This window comes from Parambassis ranga, chromosome 18, assembly GCF_900634625.1.
Source record: "Parambassis ranga chromosome 18, fParRan2.1, whole genome shotgun sequence".
Taxonomy (NCBI): Eukaryota; Metazoa; Chordata; class Actinopteri; family Ambassidae; genus Parambassis; species Parambassis ranga.
In genome coordinates, this window is record NC_041038.1 from 12,291,925 (window position 1) to 12,314,715 (window position 22,791).

Sequence of the window (22,791 nt, forward strand, 5' to 3'; positions counted from 1 at the left end):
AGGAGCACCATAACCCTTCGCAGCGCTGTACTTTTGTTTTTAGTTTTTATCACAACCCACAATGATTTCTCCGGAGTATTTGATTATTTGTTTGTTTGTCCTGACTGTGTCTTCAGCAACAACTGGACATGACAATGGTAAGAACGCACTCGTAACTAAATTAATAAACGTGTTTGACAAACTTCAGCGTTGAGACTATTCTGTATCTGAGATAGCTAACTATCTGTATCTAATCGATACAATCTGCTCGAAAATGTGTTAAATGTCGGAGGTTCGTTCTGATTCGGGACATTGGTGCTGTGAAGCTTGTTGTGATGCTAACGACCGACTGCTGAGGTGGTGTGTGATGAGGTGTGTTTGTGGTTGTTTAAAAAGCTCTGTCCATCTTCGTATTCAAGATTGTCCTTCGAGTCCTCATCATCCTCATATCAACATTAGATCCATAGATCGATGTAGCTGCTCACATTTCAGCAAAGGCTCACCATTAGATCTGTTAATTTTACAGTAATCAGTGTTCTTCGTTGTATAGTCATGAGATAATATGGTAAAATATGTACTTCTTTAGGTTACAAGAGGTTTATTGATGTAGAGATTTTAAATGCACCATACACAGTAGGTTTAGCGGTTAGCTACCTGCCCCAACTTGATGTTCCTGTCTTCTGGAGTGACCCGCTTGAGTTTAGGTCTTTCCTGAACATGCAGTGATTGACAGATGACAATGTTGACAAGCTTTATTTTAAGCTGTGCGGCTGCTGGAAGGTTGTGATGGTGACCCCTTAAAGAGCAACAGCCCTGAAAAGCTTTTTCAATGGCTACAAATGAAACAGGAAGATGCTAAAGCCCTCAACAGCTTCTCTCTTGTTCTTGTGAGTTGTTCTAATGCCTCACAGGATGTGGACTATATGGAGGAACTGGATAATCCAACTAACATGAGGGGTATTGTGTCAAAACTGCCAAATAAAATCAGGGAAAAGTGGAGAACTTTGGCTTTTGAATCAAAGGAAAGAAAAAGAGGAAGAGTCAAAGTTATGGATCTTGTCACATTTGTTGACAGAGAAGCAAAAATCATCAATGATGATTTTTTTGCCTGTGTTGTCCTGCTGCTGCAGAAATGAAGGAGGGAAAATTAAGCATGTTGGAAAAGGAGACAAAGAAAGATAAATCAAACAGGAGCAGTTTTGCCACTAATGTAACTCTGTCTAAAGAGTGTGTAAATGATAAGTCTAAGACCATCAGTGCTCAGGGTGGTTCTGCCTTCAACAAGCCATGCCTTTTCTGCAAAAGAAATCACGCCATGGTAGAATGCCACAGCATCTTGGAAAAACCTCATAATGAGAAGCTGGACATACTGAGAAAGATTGGGCTTTGTTTGGGTTGCTTAGCTAAAGGGCATGTAAGCCACCAGTGCAAAAGGAGAGCTTAGGGGTGGGCGATATGGCAAAAATTTTATATCACGACGATTTAATGATTTAATGATAAAATCACGATCTCGATTTTATCACGATTTGTTTTTACATTGACACTAATTTTCATGTTTCTGTGTAAATCAGGTAGCCTACTCTGTAGATCTATCAGTAGATCTAAAAGTAAACTCTGATAACGTGCACTCAGTATTAGTTTTAATAAACATGAAAATTTAAATAACAATTACAGAACAAAATAAAGTTTTATTTCAAATAGGTTAAAAGAAGACTAATGTAGTTCTGTAAAGTTTTATTCAACAGTCATGTAAACAGACTGAAGTGAGCCTCCTAAGGTTAAACAGTAAATACAGTGTTGAGACTTAAGTAACTCTTAAAGTTCAATGTGATTTAGAACAAATGATCAAACTTTCATGGGAATCATATCTAAGGACAAACGGAGCTGCTGCTGTCAGCTCTGTCCACCGTTTAGTCCTCATGGAGCCTCTTCATCAAATGCCTGTAGCACGTAGAAGAGCTGCTGACGGCACAACAGCAGCGAACCTGAATATAAGAGCTGGTAATGTTCAGAGAGGTGGGCGCGTACGTGCTCGTAGCATTGTAAAACACGCAGCCCTTCCACTGCGACACACGTTGCGCGCACACACACAGACACACACTGTCTGCCTCCTGTCATCTTTTGTTTTCTTTAATCGTAACTACTCAGAAAAATAGTTGTGCAGGGGGGCTGTGGGTTGTAGACATCCGTCTCTTGCACAATGATGTGCATCATTTCATCCACGCTCATGATGTATGGATTATGTCTGCCTCCTGTCGTCTTTTCTTTTAAAGTGTTAATATTACTACTCAGAAAACGCCCTCAGCCAGCAGAGGGTGTTTTATTCAGAGGGTAAAATGGATGGAGGTCTGACTGGAGTTCCTGTGGCTGTACGCAAATATATGATCAGATTTTCTGTTAAATCCTATTGATTAAAGTATACTTTGTCTTTCAGGTCCAAGAGTCATCGTCCAAGAAGGAAGTGACGCCACCTTATCTTGTTCCCCCTCCATCAAGGAGGACCTTACCTATAAAGTCTTTGACTGGAAGAAAGATGGTCAGAAGGAGGTGTTCTTCTATGATGCTGGCCTTTATTATGGCAACGGTCGTTCAGGTCAGGATGAACAGTTCAGAGGACGAGTCTTCCATTTTCCTGATCAGCTGACGTCTGGTAACGCCTCCATAACCATCCAGAATGCAAAGAGGGAGGACGGTGGAGAATACAGCTGTGTTTTTCCACGTCTTCATCCAGCAGGACAAAGATGCACCGTTCAGCTTGTTGTCCGTAAGTGTGTGTTTCCTGCTGCTTTCACACATCAGCTGAGACATTACTGTGACTTAGCACCAGGGCCCGGCTGGTTAAAGAACTATTAATATATGATGTGGTTGAGTCGGACATTGGTGTTCCTACATGCAGTGTCAGTTAGAATACAGAGAATATCCACTGCCTGTGACTTTATAAATGTTCTTCTGTTATTTTCCTTCATGTATCCTACACAATAAGCTGTTGTTCAGGTGTCTGTTTGTTTGTACACGTGGATCAGTTAGAAAATAGGTTGGATAACCTGCAACAGCAACATTTGAAATAGAAGCAGTCAAAGTTTGGTGCTCTGATGATGTGCCATCAGTGTCAGGACTCTGGATGCAGGCATGTCTGCAGTGACAGTGTCACAGTGGGCAGCAGCAGCACATGCTGTGTGTGCCCAGTTTTTTAGATGTTGGTTTGAGGGGTGCATAAATTGTAGGCTTGTGCAAAATCGTATCGTGTGCAATTAATCGTCAGAAAAACTGTCATCGATTAATATTTGCCACTTATCGATTACGGCGATTAGTGCCTCGTCATGATGACGCATTTTTGTGTGCGACGTACTCTCACCATCATCCGCGCACATGTGAGCCCACAATAACAATTTAGAGTCAAAAACACGTCGGTGCAACTGTCATCAATTAATCGTCAAATTAATCGTTATCGGCTAAATGCCACAATTAATCGTGATTCATTTTTTTGCCAATATCGCCCAACCCTAATAAATTGAATATCAAGATATATCTCTGAGTATCAGCTGATGTACGAAGGTATCTGGACTGAAAGAGCTGGACTTGTGCGTCCTTGGCTGGTTCTCTATTTCAGATGTTCAAAAATGGTTGATCAATAACCAAACGGCAACGTCTGTGTTTTCTCCTTACAGAGCGCCGTAACCTCACAGACCGGTCAAGAAAGAACTCATGTGAGTGATGATGTCATCTGTGTGTGAAGTTTGTGCAGCCCTTCTGTAGGCCTCAGCATCGTTCAGTAAATGTTGACACTGCTGGAAACACAGATTATAAATTACATAAAAATGTTTGTGGATTACATATCAATAAGATCCAGAATATGGTGCCGTTGGGGAGAAATCTGTGCTGATATCTAACATCACTGATGGCTGCATCTGCTGGGTTCATCTCATACAAAACAATGTGTTCAAGTGAAGGCACTGTGTTAGGGGTGGGCGATATGGCAAAAGTTTGATATCACGATTCTTTAATGATAAAATCACGATCTTGATTTTATCACGATTTGTTTTTACATTGACACTAATTTGCATGTTTCTGTGTAAATGACTTCAGGTAGCTACTCTGTCACTTCTCAAAAACATCAGTAGATCTAAAAGTAAACTCTGATAACGTGCACTCAGTATTAGTTTTAATAAACATGAAAATTTAAATAACAATTACAGAACAAAATCAAGTTTTATTTCAAATAGGTTAAAAGAAGACTAATGTAGTTCTGTAAAGTATTATTCAACAGTCATTAAACAGACTGAAGTGAGCCTCCTAAGGTTAAACAGTAAATACAGTGTTGAGACTTAAGTAACTCTTAAAGTTCAATGTGACTTGGAACAAATGATCAAACTTTAATGGGAATCATGTCTAAGGACAAACGGAGCTGCTGCTGTCAGCTCTGTCCACCGTTTACTAGAGTCCTCATGGAGCCTCTTCATCAAATGCCTGCGTTATTGTTTTGGTGACGTCATCAGCTGTCGCCTCTGTCTGCATCTGATGTACACACACGGCCCTCCCACTACACACACACACACACACACACACACACACACACACACAGGCTTAGAAGACGCGCCGCTGCTGCCGGCAGAAACAGCACCGAACATAAAGGTGGAGTTGGTTTTAGGGTCCAGTTCCTCCGTTTTCTTTTGGTTTTCAGCCGTAGCTTCCTAACTGGGAGGCTGTCATTGGTTGGTCGTGTTCACATTAAGCGCACTGAGAGTTGGACGAGTGAAAAAAACTCATGCGTCTGCGCGAACATAGAACTGCAATTAATAGAAGGTACTCTATGGACGATAAAACGATCTGTCCGTTCTCGTAGATCGCCGATACGTTCAAATCCTTCACGATCATTTATCGTCAAATCGCACAGCCCTACACTGTGTCAACATCTCTGAATGATACTCGGCCTCTGAGCAGCACAAACGATGCAGATGAAATCAGTGACATCATCAGTCAGGACAGATTTCTCCTGATCTGTTTTTGGGTCATTCTACCAAACGGGTGCCATTTGAGTCCTCAACATTTGATGCAATGTAAAAGTTATAAAAATATATCAATCTGCATGTTCTACAGTTTATATTTGTTAATTAAAGTCTCCTTAATCACACAATATATGAATTAATGCTATTTCAAAACAATAAGATATCATTTTTAATCATTTTTTAATTTATAGTGGCATTTTTGCCATGTCCGCAATGGCCAACATAGACTTTGCATCCAACATTTCAACAAAAACAACAAAAATTTAAATCAAACATTTGTCATTTTCAGAATTAAATAGATGTCCCTGATACTATAAATGATATAAATTCTTAATAAAAGCATTAATTTTATAAAAAATGTTAGGATTTTTGTGCGTCCCTCAGTTTGTCTTACCACCCTGTCACTCATTCCCTGTCTGTCTATAAAAAATGTACTGTTCCTTTAAATGACATTTTAAAAAAAGAGGTGACATCACTTAAGCCTTTGGACCAGCAAAATTCAAAAGCAGGCAAGTTCCCACCTCATTTTTTGTTGATTATTTGTTGCTTTTGTATTTTAGACGGGGTCCGTCGAGCTTAACCTCACCACCCCGTCACGTGGAATTGATAGGGAAAACAGTTTTTTATCACTTTTTTCCAGTATTAATGAAAAGAAGATCATATTTCAAGTTGAAAAGTACATATGCTAAGTTAGCTAGCTGACCACATGGTGAACTGCAGCCATTTTAGGTTGAAATTTACCACCCCGTCACATTTTTTACTATGACGGGGTGGTATTACATGCAATCTAAACTAGAAAACTAGTTAATTGGAGCCCACAACCTGTAGGTTAATATGCCATGAATAGGAAAGTTCAATAGCATATATTATTAGTGTTTTTAATTTAATATAATCACTTTTTTAACTTATTTGTTTTGGTCTTCTCTCTCTCATCCATTCACTCACTAGCTTTTCACAAACTCACTCAACAACACCAATTCATCAATTCATTTTACTCACTACAGAATAATGATAATAATAAAATATTTGCAGATAGAGATGTCTCCATCATGGCATCAAATTTTTATTCTTGCTATTTTATCAATTACTATAATTTTTTATCAGAGTTTCAGACACTGTTAATGTCACAACCTGGTTTTTATTTATGGTTTATTTTTCTTTGTTTTGGGTTTTTAGTTTAATCTGTGTTTCGTTATTGTTATTTTCCTGTTGTTCTAGTGTTTTGTTTAGTTGTGTCTTGTGCTTCCTGTTTTACTTTGATAGTCCTGACCGCCTGTGCATTGTCTGGAGTTTTACTTCCTGTGTTTTGGAATGAAACATGGAACGAAACAAACCCTACACCAGAAGAGGCAGACTAGCAAAGACAGAGGGGAAGACACAGACTATATACAAAGGGACCAGGGAAGACAACGAGGCACAGGTGATACACATTAGGACAGGGCAGGTAATCACACAAGGAGGGAAAACACAGGAAGCAAAACTCCAGACAATGCACAGGGGGTCAGGACTATCAAAGTAAAACAGGAAGCACAAGACACAACTAAACAAAACACTAGAACAACGTAAAAATAACAATAACTAAACACAGATTAAACTAAAAACCCAAAACAAGGAAAACTAAACCATAAATAAACACCAGGTCGTGACAATTGCAATACATTTTTCAATTTTAAATGGCCTACATTTCTCTGTTTTAATTGTTTAATTTAATTGTAATGGTTATTCGAGTAGACTATTTTAATCAAAATAACATAGATACATGAATTTGAATGTTTTTATGATTATTTCCACATTGATACCCATAAGAAATCCACCCCGTCACATGAGTTGCCCCCCCGTCACGTGTGTTACCACTCCGTCACAGTGTAATTTTCTTTAAAAAAATGTGAAAGGAGAGTGAAATGCTCTATAAATGAATGTGTCATAATGCTCTCACTTCTTGGACTGTTCAAATAAATGCAACGTTCATTTGATAATATATAGTGAAATAGTGTTTTTTGTTTAGAAACTGAAGCTCTGGTCATGTCAAATCCATATTTCAAGACTAAAACTCTTAAAATTAATAAATAATAATTAAATAACAAGACTAAACTTATTAGTATCCTAAAAAGGGACAGTTTACTTATAGGAAAGCATTTGATTTAAAACAACTATTTAATGTATTACAAGTCAAATTGTACACAAATTGTCTGTGACGGGGTGGTGCAAGAATGACCCCCAGGTCTGAATTAAAAGGATAATATAAATAAGGCTTATATGCCTGAGGTGGGAAAACACATTTTTCTGAAGGTTTAACATGTCTTTTATAAAGAGGATTTCTAAAAAAAACTCTTAGCCTTGATGAAAATTTTACAAATTGCAAAGTGGAAATGGCACCCGTTTCGTAGAATGACCCTTTTGTAAGATAGGACTTATCTAATAGTACATATTTGATTTGCATTTATCCAACCCAGGGTACATGGAACACTGCTGGAAGGATCTAGATTGTGTTGTAGCTCTATCTTCCTGTTGTGTTCACAGATGCAGCTCCGAAGCCTTTCGTTGGGATTATTAACTCCACAGAGGATGGGGTGCGGCTGAAATGTGCGCTTCATGGTGCGTACCCCAAACCTAAAGTGGAGTGGAAGAACAGTGATGGAAGGATCCTTCCTGCTGAGGAGCCAGTGTTCACAGACAGAGGAGGTCGATTTGATGTTACCCTGCTAGCCACTGTGACCAAGACTGCGACAAACCACTTCACCTGTGTAGTCACGCAGGAGGGGTATGGCCATAAGACTGAGGAGGAGGTCTATGTGCCAGGTGAGTCTGCTGCTAGTGACGTTTTCTAATTAGTTTATATGTCCGAGTGTGGATACTTGTTCTGTTTCTGTAGATGATAACCACTTTGTTGTACAGTATGTGTTCCCTCTGTCACACTTTGTTTCTGTCATGTGTTTTAGACAAGCTGTTTGAGTCCTGCAGAGAAGTTGGTACCACTGGTTCATGGACTGACGTATTCACTGTGGGAGCTCTAGTTGGAGCTCTCATTGTAGCTGTCCTTGGAGCTCTCATTGTAGTTGTCCTTGTAGCCACAAAGATCGTCTTCTTCAAACCCTGCTGGAACCGTAAGTGTAAACATGCAAACAACATATCAACTTCTTTATAATGTGTTGACATCAGCATGTGTTTAGGTTCCTTTAGTTTTCTCCCAATCAAACTGTTATATTCTCACATCAGTTACATGAAACACATACATTAGACTCAACAGAGGAAATATTGACTTTTAGTGTGACGATTGAAATTCTACATACACTCAACAAAAATATAAACGCAACACTTTTGTTTTTGCTCCCATGTTTCATGAGATGGACTTGAAGATCTAAACTTCATTCCAGATACACAATATTACCATTCCTCTCAAACATTGTTCACAAATCTGTCTAAATGTGTGATAGTGAGCACTTCTGCTTTGCTGAGATAATCCATCCCACCTCACAGGTGTGCCACATCAAGATGCTGATCTGACATCATGATTAGTGCACAGGTGTACCTCAAACTGCCCACAATAAAAGGCCACCCTGAAATGTGCATTTTGTTTCTGCTTTATTGGCGGTCTGGGGACTCAGAACCAGTCAGTATCTGGTGTGACCACCATTTGCCTCATGCTGTGCAACACATCTTCTTCGCATAGAGTTTATCAGATTGTCTATTGTGGCCTGTGGAATGTTGGTCCACTCCTCTTCAATGGCTGTGCGAAGTTGCTGGATATTAGTGGGAACTGGTGCACGCTGTCGTATACGCCGGTCAAGCACATCCCAAACATGTTCAATGGGTGACATGTCCGGTGAGTATGCTGGCCATGCAAGAACTGGGACATTTTCAGCTTCCAAGAATTGTGTACAGATCCTTGCAACATGGGGCCGTGCATTATCTTGCTGAAACATGAGGTGATGTTCATGGATGTACGGCACAACAATGGGCCTCAGGATCTCATCACGGTATCTCTGTGCATTCAAAATGCCATCAATAAAATGCACCTGTGTTCTTCGTCCATAACAGATGCCTGCCCATACCATGACCCCACCACCACCATGGGCCACTCGATCCACAACATTGACATCAGCAAAGCGCTCACCCACACGACGCCACACACGCTGTCTGCCATCTGCCCTGAACAATGTAAACCGAGATTCATCCGTGAAGAGAACACCTCTCCAACGTGCTAGACGCCATCGAATGTGAGCATTTGCCCACTCAAGTCTGTTATGGCGACGATCTGGAGTCAGGTTAAGACCCCGATGAGGACGACGAGCATGCAGTTGAGCTTCCCTGAGACGGTTTCTGACAGTTTGTGCAGAAATTGTTTGGTTATGCAAACCAATTGTTTCAGCAGCTGTCTGAGTGGCTGGTCTCGGACGATCTCGGAGGTGAACCTGCTGGATGTGGAGGTCCTGGGCTGGTGTGGTTACTCGTGGTCTGCGGTTGTGAGGCCGGTTGGATGTACTGCCATATTCTCTGAAACGCCTTTGGAGACGGCTTATGGTGGAGAAATGAACATTCAATGCACGAGCAACAGATCTGGTTGACATTCCTGCTGTCAGCATGCTAATTGAACGCTCCCTCAATGCTTGTGGCATCTGTGGCATTTTGCTGTGAGACAAAACTGCACATTTCAGGGTGGCCTTTTATTGTGGGCAGTTTAAGGTACACCTGTGCACTAATCATGATGTCAGATCAGCATCTTGATGTGGCACACCTGTGAGGTGGGATGGATTATCTCAGCAAAGCAGAAGTGCTCACTATCACACATTTAGACAGATTTGTGAACAATGTTTGAGAGGAATGGTAATATTGTGTATCTGGAATGAAGTTTAGATCTTCAAGTCCATCTCATGAAACATGGGAGCAAAAACAAAAGTGTTGCGTTTATATTTTTGTTGAGTGTATTAGACTGAAGTGTTTCCCCTAGGGTTACAGCTCTGGGGGGATGGGTCTGGCCTCACTGCCCTTAGCTTAGCTTAGCATAGCTACTGGAGGTCAGTGTGTCCAATTAGCATACCATGAGCAACGACACAAGCTCTCTACCTGCTTGTGGGAGTGTGCTCACCTGTATGTGTGCACGAGTACCTGTGTGTGTTTGTGTTCAAACGTGTCTGTGTGTGTACGCCCGACCATGTGGAGACAGAAATGACCTGCTGCCGTTCAGATAAGATCAATAACATCAGACTGTTTAGTTTGTTTAATAAAAGAACAAGGTGTAGATCAGCTGATCGATTAAAAACAGATGAAGACCAGAAATGATCATCAGTCAGTTATGTGTACTTGTGTAAACAAACCTCGACTTAATGTAATGTGTACATTTGTGTTTCTTCTGTGCAGGTAAACTGGAGGAGATCATACAGGAGCTACGGAGAGAACGTAAGCTGTGTGTGAGAGAACCTGAACTTCATGTCGTCCTGTTCACATGTGCAGCATGTCAGGATCAGAAATGTTTGACGTGTAGCAGCACATTTCTGAAGCATCCCAGAAACCACAGCCCGCTCTGCTCCACTAAAGATCCGCTCCGGTTCTCTTTTGACGCTGTGTCGTGCTCCAGACACATCAATTATCACCAACCAGATGGAGCAGACAGGAAGTCAGGCACCAGAACACCAGAGGTTCTGTAGACTTTCAAAATAAAATGCCTTGAGGGAACTCTCACTCAGTTAACACCGCAGGAGTTAAGTTAGGTAGCCAGCAGTAGTCTGAGTCTGTTGGTGTTTCAGGTTCTGTTGACAGAGGAAGATTTTACTAGTTCTGTGGAGGAAAAACCATGTGTGTGGAGTAAAGATTGTGGCCACGCTGGCAGACTGGAGACTTAGTTCTTTAGGGAACTTCTCAGTCTGTCCTCCTTTGTCAGCTAATGGTCACTGCCCAGTCAGCTGCCATGTATAATGTTATTATTATAAATATTACAAACATGAACTGATCCCACCACTTAGAACAGAAGCAGTGGATATCATCAGAGTGGCTTTATGTAACACACACGTTTGTTTTCTGCTCCTCAGATGGTCTTCTACAGCTGCTGGATTCTCCTGAAACTCCAGCAGAGAAACAGAATGGATACAACACTGGAAACGGCAAAGAAGCTGTGTGAGAGTGTGTGTGTGTCTTTGTCTTGCTTTTCTTTGTTCCTTTCTGTACTTGTGTGTGAACATTTATCTTCAGTTACTCTTGGCTGGATGTCTCATTGGTTCTTTCCACGACTGAGCGTCTTCAGCACTGCAGAGTGCAAAGATGTAATAGTGCAGCTTAACATAGAAGCTTCCTTCACTCCTCTTTCAACCCATCTGTCCTCTCTGTCTAGGATGTGGACATAGTTGTCCTCAGAGGAGTGTCCTTTCTCTTTTACCCCGTTTACACTGGGGAAATAAATCTGGCTAAAGCGGGATTAGGGCCGCATCCAGATGGGTTTTTTTCTGAGTGTGAACACCTCGAATCCGGCTGTATCCAGTTTGATTCCAAAATGGTTTGGAGGACCGCAAACAAGGCGGCTTGAGTGCGGACACGCTTGTGTGATAGCCAGATTTGAAAATAGGTCTGAACGTATCCAGCTTAAAGACTATCCAGATACAATCCTACTCTATCTGGAATGACTTTCTCCAGTGAAGACTGCTGCAGCTGTTCACGATGTCTGCTAATAGAAGATTAACACATCTCTAGTTTCAGTGCAAAAAAAGCAATTTATAAAAAGAGATATTAAGAGAAATATTTACATATATATATATAATAATAATATAATAATATATAAATATATAAATATGGAAAAATGAATGAATTATAAATATATTGCACATGTTTTATATTGAGAAGAACAGAAAGACGATCAGGATGTATGAGTCTAACTCACTGTGTGTCTGTTCAGCCAAATGTACAAAAACATGACGTTACATTCAGTTTTAAAAAATACGCTTTGGTCTATGCACATATTTTTATATATTATGTAAATTGTATTACAGAGATTTATCTCATACAGCACTGAGAATCAGTGAATTACAGATCAGGATGACTCGTCAGGTCCGTTTAAACCAGCAGCTTCAGCACATGGTGCCTTAAACATTAAACACATGTAAGACTGAAGCCAAAGTAGCACAAGGAGGAGACATGGTTCAATAAGTGGTCAGTACCAGCTCACTCTGCCTCTTTAATGTGGGCTGATGGGCCTTTCATGCACTGTGTGAAAGGGATGGAGGTGCAGGGACAACATGTTTTAGGAAAAGAGCCAAACTGAGCAGCAGGAGTCAGCTGACAGGAAGCACACATGTTTACCTCACCTCACATGCAGCTAACGTGTGTGAAGACGTTCCAAAACATTTTTAAATTATTATTGGTAAGGTTTTATGTGTTGTAGTTTATTTGTGAGTTGAAGCCTTTCTCAGGGGACCTGAACTGCTGTGTAATCCAAGCTGTAATCTTTCCAAGTGTCTTTCCAATGTTGGAGTCATGTAGCCGAGAATTATTGTTTATGATACGGCTTCATTGGACCCTTCAATACCACAGCAGGAGGTCGTCTCCATGTGTCTTCCTGGTCAGTCAAGTAACCTGTGATACACCGTATGTCTTAACAGGTCCTGAATCATACACTGTGGTGATCTGATCTGATATAATGTGTGTGGGTTACATGTGTTTGTTTCAGAGTTGTTGTATCTCATTGAACATTTTTAATCGTTGAACATCAAAATAAAAATGTTTTCAACATATATAAAGGTTTTTGTGTCTGTAGTATGAACATACTCAAGTAAAACCCTCTGAGTTTGTGGATGAGACGAAAAGCTGCTGAGGACTCGGGTCAGGTCAGCTGACCACTGATCACAGGATGCAGAATGAGCAGAAATGGATGATCCATTGACCCTGGAGGAGACGAGGGAAGCACTTGGGAACTGGTGGAGCCCCTGGAAGGATGAAGTCTGTTATATCATGCTAGAAAATCCAGGACGGGGAGCTTCTGAGAGGTTCTTAGGTTTGTAACTTAAGCAGGGTGTTGGTGTGCTCTGACTGCTGCAGGTCGTTTCATTGGAGTCGGCAGGATGTTCTCTATGATATCCAAGGCTAGTAACGTTCTTAGAAGACATCAGGGAGGGGTCATGGCCAGTTTTTGTGGGTTCCAGCACATGTTGGGATCTGTGGGAAGAAGAAAGTGGACAGATTAAAAAAGGAAATGTGGAAATGATGGTTCAAAGTAGTAAAATTGAGGCAAACTGTATGGTGTGGAGACATTTAAATCACATTCAGAACATGGTTTCAGGTCCAGACTGCAGGGGGGGTTAGGAGAGAAGAGACAGGGATCACAAGACTCAGGTTGGGGCATTGTATGCTTAACAAGAATAGAACATACTTTATCACAGACATTGTGCACCAGCATAGATGGTACAGATGCTGATTATTGCACAGATAAATTATTATTTACCCCCCCCCCCCCCCCCTCCTGCCAAAAGCAGAGGTGTAAAGTTAAACATAGGGTTACTAGAGTCCTTTGTAAAACAGACAGGGTTATATGTGAGGATACAGTCAGTGAGCTCAGCAACGTTCCATCCTCCGAAACAGTAGGTGGCGGTAATGCTCCTTAAGTTAGTTGCCAACCGCCGAAGAAGAAGAAGATGAAGTTCTGCTTCAGTTTCGCTTCAGTGGCTCCTACGCAGCGCTGTTCTTATTGTTTTTATCACAACACACAATGATTTCTCCGGAGCATTTGCTTATTTCTTTGTTTTGTTTGTTTGTCCTGACTGTGTCTTCAGCAACAACTGGACATAACAATGGTAAGAACGCACTCGTAACTTGTCTAAATTAATAAACGTGTTTGACAAACTGTATCTGATCGATACAATCTGCTCGAAAATGTGTTCGTTAAATGTCGGAGCGAGGCCGGTTCTAGGCAGGGGCAAATCAAATTTTTAGACGTTGAGAAAGCACATGTTAATATACTCACAAATTTAATATATTACGCGTTGACAAAATTATCATTGGTAGCGGAAAAATCTGACAAGAAGGGGCACTTTTTATTAGGGTTCCGTCGTGTCTGTCCGTGTGTATTCACAGGCTTCAGCGCACACACAAACCCTGAGCCCTGAGTAAACATCCAATCAGCGTCCGTATGCAAATGAGTCAACACGTAGTGTAGTGACAGGTTTCAGTGTGGTTACGGAGAGGAAAGACATAGAAGAAGCTGCACACACGCAACACCGGTTCAACACTTTGCCACAATTCACCACGACACTAAGCATGCTTATTTATACAACGTGCTATCAGAGACAGTCCGCGTTGTACGAGTGAAGTTCTTCCTTCTCACTGGCGGCACTCGCTGCAGCGCCACCCATTAGTCCTCTTGCCCAGTCCTCTGGTGCCATCTCTATCAGTTTATTTTATGTGTTTCTGTCTACATGGTGGCGTTTTTAAAATTCACTGCAGCTGTCTGCAGCGCCCCGATGCGCATACACACACGCAAACGTGTGCGCACACAAACACACATGCAGACACATGTGCGCACAGACAGGTGAGCCCACTCCCAGCAGCAGGTAGTGCATGTTGTTTGACTCTGTTGCTCATGACGTGCTAGTTGGTTTGACTTAACTCCATAGACTATGCTCAGATAAGCCATGGTAATAGGCCTACCACTACTCATAATAATAATATTATCAACATTATATTAACATAGTATTAATATTAATATCATTAATAATAATAATAATGTTGATGATTGGGGGCCTTTCCAGTGTTAAATGTTCTTTAGAAATTAAAGTTTATTCATCTTTGAAAGGGTGTACTTGCATTATATGTCATTATTATATTAGTTGAACATGGTCTCAAAACGACAATGTTATCGCAATAATTTCTCTTGGCAATTAATCACCCAGCAAAATCTGTTATCGTGACCTGTTCATTACATGATCTATAGCCTATCTGCTGTGCTTTATATATTTTAGTGTTACTTTTATTCATAAGACTACCTTTTAGTTTTGTAAACTTAAACTTACTTTAGATTAAATAGTTTTGAGAATGAGACCATCCAGATAAATGTTATGTTGTTGATTAATAAAATCTGGATTAAGGATATTTTACTTTACTTTTTTTGTTTTCCCCTGAGGGATCCACCTTATAGTGGTCAGGGGGATTGCGTGCCTCAGTACTATACCAGCAGAAGCTTAGTCTTCAGGTGGGACTCACAAGTTGGACAGGTCTGAAGATAAAGGCCTGACAAAGTGCAATCCACTTCTCCAGGCTGGCTTTGGACACAGCTAACAACCCAATTCAGCAAGGAACATATTGTCACTATAAGACCAGAGGACAAAAGTGCTTTAACATGAAGTGTACACATGATGCCCCCTTCACATTTCTGACTGCCCCCTCATACATGCCTGTCTAGAACCGGCCCTGCCGGTTTTGCATGATGAGCAATAAAAGAAAGAAAGAAAGGCAAGTCAGGGTGATTTGTCACCAATAACTCCAGACAGCCATTCACACATACCAGATGGTGACTGTTATTACCATTCTATATACTCCTACATACCCGGGCATAACAGGCTCGTTAACAATGTCTGTATATCTTTGCTATTGTTACTTTTAATGTCGCATCTTCACAGCTCATCACCGGACAGTTTGAAGTATGGCAGGCACATTGGAACACAGTAGATGTGCAAATGTGGTCATAAAGGCACAAACACTGAATCTTTGCTATTGTTACTTTTAATGTCGCATTTTCACAACTCATCGCCGGACATCTCACGCTGTTGCAGGCCCCCTCTCTGTATAATGCCCTCTTGCCATGGCACAAGTCCTTGTGGTGTGTTAAAAAACTCAGTAAAGTCTTTCCTTATAGTTTAGTGGGCGGGCCGTATGAGGAGTTCTGCACACACGCGTCTCGCGGAGTATGGTACCTCAGTGCGGAAAAGACCTTTTTTTTGTATCTCTTACCACCCGTGGAGCGCGTTCTCCGCTCTTTGTCTCGCGGAGTATGGAACAGCCTTAACACACACAATTCATTGTGTTCTTCATCACTGTGATGGGTTTTCGAGGCTCTGTTGAAGCTTTGACACATGATTCAAGAAATGGTTCATTACTCACAGCTAGTGGTGAATAAAATGAATAGTTACTGTAAAACTAACAGATCTAATGGTGAGCCTTTGCTGAAATGTGAGTAGCTACATCGATCTATGGATCTAATGTTGATATGAGGATGATGATGAGGATTCGAAGGACAATCTTGAATATGAAGATGGACAGAGCTTTTTAAACAACGACCACAACAAACTCATCCCCATCACACACCCTCAGCAGTCCGTCGTTAGCGTCACAACAAGCTTCACAGCACTAATGTCCCAAATCAGAAGGAACCTCCGACCGGTATGGTCTTATCTAAATCTGTTGAATCAGTGCTGTTTATACACCTACCTATATACCTGGAGAGGCTCTTGCGCTTCTCCACTTTCATCACGCCCACAATAAATTCCGACCAATCACAGCATGGTTGCCGCACAGCCTTGAAAGACAAAGTTCGGCCCGGACCCTGTGCACAGGAGTGCGGATCAGCGGGCGGTCAGAGACAAAAAATGAGTCATTTTGTGGGCGTAACATCTGCAGGGGGGAAAAATGTCTTTGTCTCGCGGAGTATGGATCCAGCTTAACTGGTTCATGGATTGTTTTGAATCTCCGTCTCGTTCGACTGCACTACCTGGTTGAATGGTTTCAGGCTGACACAATAAAATAAACTACTTTCAGTTTCACTGCACACAATTGTTACAAAGTTACATTTGAAGTGGAAACATAATAATTAGGGCTAATCATCATGATTAATCCAGTTCAAATTTTTAACACAGTTAAAGCACACACACACACACAGAGTTTTGTCTATGCAAGAGAAACGCGATCAATCAACTTTTCTTTTACTAAAATGTACACAATGACAAATTGCGAATGCTATGGAATACTTAGATATAAATAATAAAAATAATTGTGAATAGTTTGTGTATCTAAGTGATATATTTAACTCATATCTAATAAAAGTATCAATGTGGCTAATGTATTTCACTAACAGATCCAATCACATGACTCGTATGACGTTCGAAGCCCTCAACTGCTTCAAACGTCACGTGACCGAAACAAGCCTCGGCACAGTGGTTCCAAACAATTGCTTCATGAGCTACCGCGCATGTGTCGGAGCCTCGGGTGTCAGAGGAGCATCCTTACTCTTCATTGTATAGTCATAAGATAATGTGTATGGTAAAATAGGAACTTTTTCATCAGTCGGCACATGGTCATTGTACTTTTACTGTACTAACCTTTAGCTCTCCATTTCTTTCTAAAATAAAATGTCTTTTATAATCTATTATAAAATGTGGTGGTCAAGATTCAACCATACATCAACACGTGGGCTTTCTCATGACAATGAATATCAACACAGACAGTGTGGCGTTGATTTCATTAGTTCTAATGAGTGATAATAGCGATGACTAATATTTGTTGGTGAGGAGGCCTTCAGTGTTAAACCTCCCAGCTTCCAAGAGTAGTGGGAAAAAAGTTTTGATCAGTTTTACTGGTTTGTGATGAAGGTCCTGAAAGGCCCTGGTTTTTGTAAACTGAGGTCACATGTGAATGTGTTTTCTGTTTAATGAGTCAAATATATTGTGTCTTCCAGCTGTCAGAGTCGTTGTCCAAGAAGGGAGTGACGCCATCTTACCCTGTTCTCCCAGCAACAAGGAGGACCTTACCTATAAACTCTTTGACTGGAGGAAAGATGGTCAGACGAAGAAGGAGGTGTTCATGTATGATTCAGGCATTCATTACAACAACGGTCGTTCAGGTCAGGATGAACAGTTCAGAGGACGAGTGTCATTTTTTCCTGATCAGCTGACGTCTGGTAACGCCTCCATAACCATCACAAACACAAAGACAGTCGACAGTGGAGAATACAGCTGTGTTTTTCCACGTCTTCATCCAGCAGGACAAAGATACACCGTTCAGCTTGTTGTTGGTGAGTATTTGTTTTTAATCATCCTAGGACCACGTCACTAACCGCTCAGATTGAGTGTTAAATGTCTGCCACACTCATGGCTTAGACTCATCAAATGTCACACTTAACAACTGTGAGGAGAACTCATTATGTTCATGTTTTTATGGAAGAAAAAATATATTAAAAATATGAACCGGTACATATATGTATATGTCCCAAATATCGGTATCAGTCTGAAAATTCCCATATTGGCCGAGCTCTAGACGTGATTATGGATGATCGGTGTATTCTCTCTTGGTCGCCATTGCTCACCGAAACAGGAAGTGCTGGGGACTGGGACAGCGCCATCCAATGGAAGAAACTGGATGAATGATCATTTCTTAAATATCGTGCTCAAGAATGGACGGAAGTCATTTTGAGACAGAAAGAACTTCAGATACACTTGAGCAACCATCTTGATTTTATCCATGAGCACATGAGAAAACCTTAGGCATCGACAGCCAGTTGACATCTTATTAGACACAGGACGGACTCAGGGCCAACTGCTGCTGCTAAGACTATTCAAACATCAGACTGTAAATCTGTGGATTGGTTCAGGCCGTGGGCTGACCCTGCAGACAGGGTCTGGGTCTGAGCTGCGGGTCTACAGGTCTACAACATGACATTCGTTTGTCTGCTGTGTTTACAGGCGCAGCTCCGACACCAGTCGTCAGTATTGGTGGTATCTCAGAGAACAGAGCTTTGCTGAGGTGTGAGGTCCGAGGGGCTTTCCCTAAACCTGAAGTCCAGTGGCAGGACAGTGATGGAAACGTCCTCCCTGCTGAGGAGCCCAAGGTCAGAGTCAGAGAGGGTCGTTTCTACATCACCCTCCACGCCAATGTGACCAAGACCAACTACTTCACCTGTGTAGCCAAGCAGGAGGAGATCGGTCGCATGACGAATAATCACATCTCTGTGCCAGGTGAGACTCCTGAGAGTGGGATGTTTTTACTGTACACGTTCAGTCTGTCACTCTTTGGTTCTGGGATGTTTCAGACAAGCTGTTTGTGTCTGACCCAGAAGACAGCGGCTCTGCTCCATGGATAGCTGGAGGTGTTGTTGTAGGAGCGTTTGTGCTTCTAGCTGCTGTAGCTGTTGTAACTGCAGTGATCCAAAGGAGGAGGAGGAGACGTGAGTATAAATATGGATTTCAACATGTTTGTCAATGTGTGTGAACATAGTTTGTGTTTTAGCCCCCACAACCCAGGCAGTCACTGACAGACAGACAGCTTTATTAGAAAGATCACACTGCAGGAAGTCAACCTGACCTGCCTGACAATCCTGACAGTCAGAGTCAGAGTGTTCAGGTTCAGGATGTTTGTGTGGTCGACTGCAGGCTCACACTCATTATTTAGAACCAGTCAGTCAGACTGGATCATTTCAAAAGCATCTTTGTGATGAACACTGATTGATTCTGTGTTTTCTCTGCAGAGCTGGATGAAGCAAGGAAACGTGAGAAGAAACTGCAGCACAGTAAGACTCATGTTGTGTGTGTCTGTGTGATTGTTCAGAGCCGTACACCAATCAAAGCTCCGAGCTGTGCTCTCGCACCAACGGCCTGAGTAGGAGCGCCTACCCTTGATCTTTGCCGTTACTTTTGCTCATATTACTGTGGTGTTCTTCAGCGGAATGTGTTGAAAAATTAAAATCATACATTTACAAAAAATGAATGATGTCTCAGAACTGCTCAGTTCGATTTTGTCTTTTCTCTGCAGAGCTGGACGAAGCAAAGAAACATGAGAAGAAACTGCAGCACAGTAAGTGTCATGGTGTCTGTGTGTGTGTCTTCAGTCCTGTCCACAGCTGCTCAGCTCGACTTTGTGTTTTCTCTGCAGAGCTCGATGAAACAAAGAAACACGAGGAGCAACTGCGACAGGGTGAGTATTTCATTTGCTGTGTGTAAATATTTTGGTTGTTGTGTTTGTTACTGGCACACTGTGATAAACTCTGTCTTTTTCTGTGCAGAGCTTGATGCAGTGAAGGAATGTGAGGAGGAAAGGCTAAAGGGTGAGTGTGTTATTTTGTGTCTTTCTGGATGAGTGGAAATGTTTTGGTCCAGAATTGTGTAGAAAACAACTGTTCATTACAGTGAAGTCAGTGTGACACAAAGTCCATGAGCAACACATAAGAGAGAAAAACTAACAAAAACTAACAATGCATCAACTAAGTGCTAAAACAATATTTTAAAATAGTATGTATGTTATATATGTGTCAGCTGATACAGTGAAAGTTATGGCCGACAGAGGAGCAAAGCTCACCCTGAGTACAGTCAGCTGACCAGAGGAAGAACAACATTCAGCGCAGTTATTACGGTACAGTTATTACGGTACAGTTATTACGGTACAGTTATTACGGTACAGTTATTACGGTACAGTAATTAAGGTACAGTTATTAAGGTACAGTTATTATGGTACAGTTATTACGGTACAGTTAAGGTACAGTTATTAAGGTACAGTTATTATGGTACAGTTATTACGGTACAGTTATTACGGTACAGTTATTATGGTACAGTTATTACGGTACAGTTAAGGTACAGTTATTAAGGTACAGTTATTACGGTACAGTTAAGGTACAGTTATTAAGGTACAGTTATTAAGGTACAGTTATTATGGTACAGTTATTAAGGTACAGTTATTACGGTACAGTTATTACGGTACAGTTATTATGGTACAGTTATTACGGTACAGTTAAGGTACAGTTATTAAGGTACAGTTATTATGGTACAGTTATTAAGGTACAGTTATTACGGTACAGTTATTAAGTTACAGTTATTACGGTACAGTTATTACGGTAGAATCAGAGACAGACACGAGAGGACAGAGCAGCAGCTCAGCGCCTCCTTCCTCCTGGTGTAAGTGAGCAGTGTGAACAGTGATGGTGCGTCTTCAGTCTAAGGTGAGGTCAGCCACAAACATCATGCTGCTTTAAGACTTTAAGAGATGTTTGGTGAATCACTTTTATCTTTACTAGGATTTAGTCTTAATTATAAAGGGAAATCCTCAGGAGACATCATTCTGAGGTTTTCCTTAGATTTTCTCCACTAAGGGAAACTCTTAGTGCTGAGGGTCTTTGTGAGTACGGCCCCTGATCCTTGTCAGACCGCCTCAAACGTTCATTCATCCCTATGTCTGTTCAGCTCATGAACGGGCGCTTGTACTCATGCATTTTATTTATTTATAAAAATGCACTTTGCACATCTACAGAGGAGCAAAGCTCACCCTGAGTACAGTCAGCTGACCAGAGGAAGAACAACATTCAGCGCAGTTATTACGGTACAGTTATTACAGTACAGTTATTACGGTACAGTTAAGGTACAGTTATTAAGGTACAATAATTAAGGTACAGTTATTAAGGTACAGTTATTATGGTACAGTTATTACGGTACAGTTAAGGTACAGTTATTAAGGTACAGTTATTAAGGTACAGTTATTAAGGTACAGTTATTATGGTACAGTTATTACGGTACAGTTATTACGGTACAGTTATTACGGTACAGTTAAGGTACAGTTATTAAGGTACAGTTATTAAGGTACAGTTATTACGGTACAGTTAAGGTACAGTTATTAAGGTACAGTTATTATGGTACAGTTATTAAGGTACAGTTATTACGGTACAGTTATTACGGTACAGTTATTATGGTACAGTTATTATGGTACAGTTATTACGGTACAGTTAAGGTACAGTTATTAAGGTACAGTTATTATGGTACAGTTATTAAGGTACAGTTATTACGGTACAGTTATTATGGTACAGTTATTAAGGTACAGTTATTACGGTACAGTTATTACGGTACAGTTATTAAGTTACAGTTATTACGGTACAGTTATTACGGTAGAATCAGAGACAGACACGAGAGGACAGAGCAGCAGCTCAGCGCCTCCTTCCTCCTGGTGTAAGTGAGCAGTGTGAACAGTGATGGTGCGTCTTCAGTCTAAGGTGAGGTCAGCCACAAACATCATGCTGCTTTAAGACTTTAAGAGATGTTTGGTGAATCACTTTTATCTTTACTAGGATTTAGTCTTAATTATAAAGGGAAATCCTCAGGAGACATCATTCTGAGGGTTTCCTTAGATTTTCTCCACTAAGGGAAACTCTTAGTGCTGAGGGTCTTTGTGAGTACGGCCCCTGATCCTTGTCAGACCGCCTCAAACGTTCATTCATCCCTATGTCTGTTCAGCTCATGAGCGGGCGCTTGTACTCATGCATTTTATTTATTTATAAAAATGCACTTTGCACATCTATAGTTAAGGAGTTTTAACTCCTCAGCATGACCCTTCTCCAAGAAACCTTAACCTCAGCCAGGATCATTTAGGCCGGTGTGTGTCTGTTTAATGTCCATGTGTTACTGTGCGGTCTAATTCATACACGGGCCTCCTTCTGTGCAGTGTCTCTTCTGGAGAGAGGGGAAGGGGAACAGCAGAGAGACGGTGAGTGTGTCTTCAGTCCATAGATGTGGGTGAATAATGTCCGTGTGTCACAGCTGGATCAGTTTACGGTGCAGTAAACGATGTTCGGATCAGAGCGGCAGACGGAAAGTTTAATCTGTCATTCCCTGGAGAGTTTGCCTTCCTCACACGTACTATCAAACTCTCACATTTGCTTTGTAGAGATCATAATAGTTTGATAGTAAAGGTTTTGTTTTTCTTTCTGTTTTCTGTGCAGCATTACTTGAAGTGTGGACACATACATTGGTGCCCCAACGCCGTAAGTGTCTGTCACACACACACACACATTCATTTAGAACCAGTCAGTCAGACTGGATCAATCTTTGTGTCGACTCTGTGACAAACAATGTTTGATTTTGTG

The 22,791-nt window shown here is 41.2% G+C and overlaps 2 protein-coding genes across 5 annotated transcripts in view; both read left to right on the forward strand.

Annotated features, from left to right (window-relative positions):
- Positions 1-10,713, forward strand: LOC114450616 (butyrophilin-like protein 10). Its single transcript, XM_028428815.1, has 6 exons — positions 1-137; positions 2,414-2,743; positions 3,648-3,686; positions 7,506-7,784; positions 7,925-8,089; positions 10,344-10,713. The coding sequence occupies exons 1-6, from the start codon at positions 62-64 to the stop codon at positions 10,628-10,630; spliced, it is 1,176 nt and encodes a 391-aa protein (XP_028284616.1). The 5' UTR covers positions 1-61; the 3' UTR covers positions 10,631-10,713.
- LOC114450610 (selection and upkeep of intraepithelial T-cells protein 6-like) overlaps positions 10,411-22,791 on the forward strand; it is a 17,627-nt gene continuing 5,246 nt past the window's right edge. The window contains exons 1-11 of one of the 4 annotated variants that reach the window (XM_028428792.1): positions 10,411-10,417; positions 13,629-13,759; positions 17,632-17,967; positions 18,635-18,907; positions 19,006-19,116; positions 19,417-19,458; positions 19,701-19,742; positions 19,821-19,862; positions 19,951-19,992; positions 22,371-22,412; positions 22,648-22,689. In XM_028428792.1, the coding sequence (XP_028284593.1) occupies positions 10,413-10,417; positions 13,629-13,759; positions 17,632-17,967; positions 18,635-18,907; positions 19,006-19,116; positions 19,417-19,458; positions 19,701-19,742; positions 19,821-19,862; positions 19,951-19,992; positions 22,371-22,412; positions 22,648-22,689 (1,108 nt within the window). In that variant the 5' untranslated portion in view covers positions 10,411-10,412. Of the gene's footprint in view, positions 10,418-13,600; positions 13,760-17,631; positions 17,968-18,634; positions 18,908-18,981; positions 19,117-19,416; positions 19,459-19,700; positions 19,743-19,820; positions 19,863-19,950; positions 19,993-22,370; positions 22,413-22,647; positions 22,690-22,791 lie in introns of those variants that run through there. The other 3 variants (XM_028428793.1, XM_028428794.1, XM_028428791.1) reach the window with 3 other exon arrangements.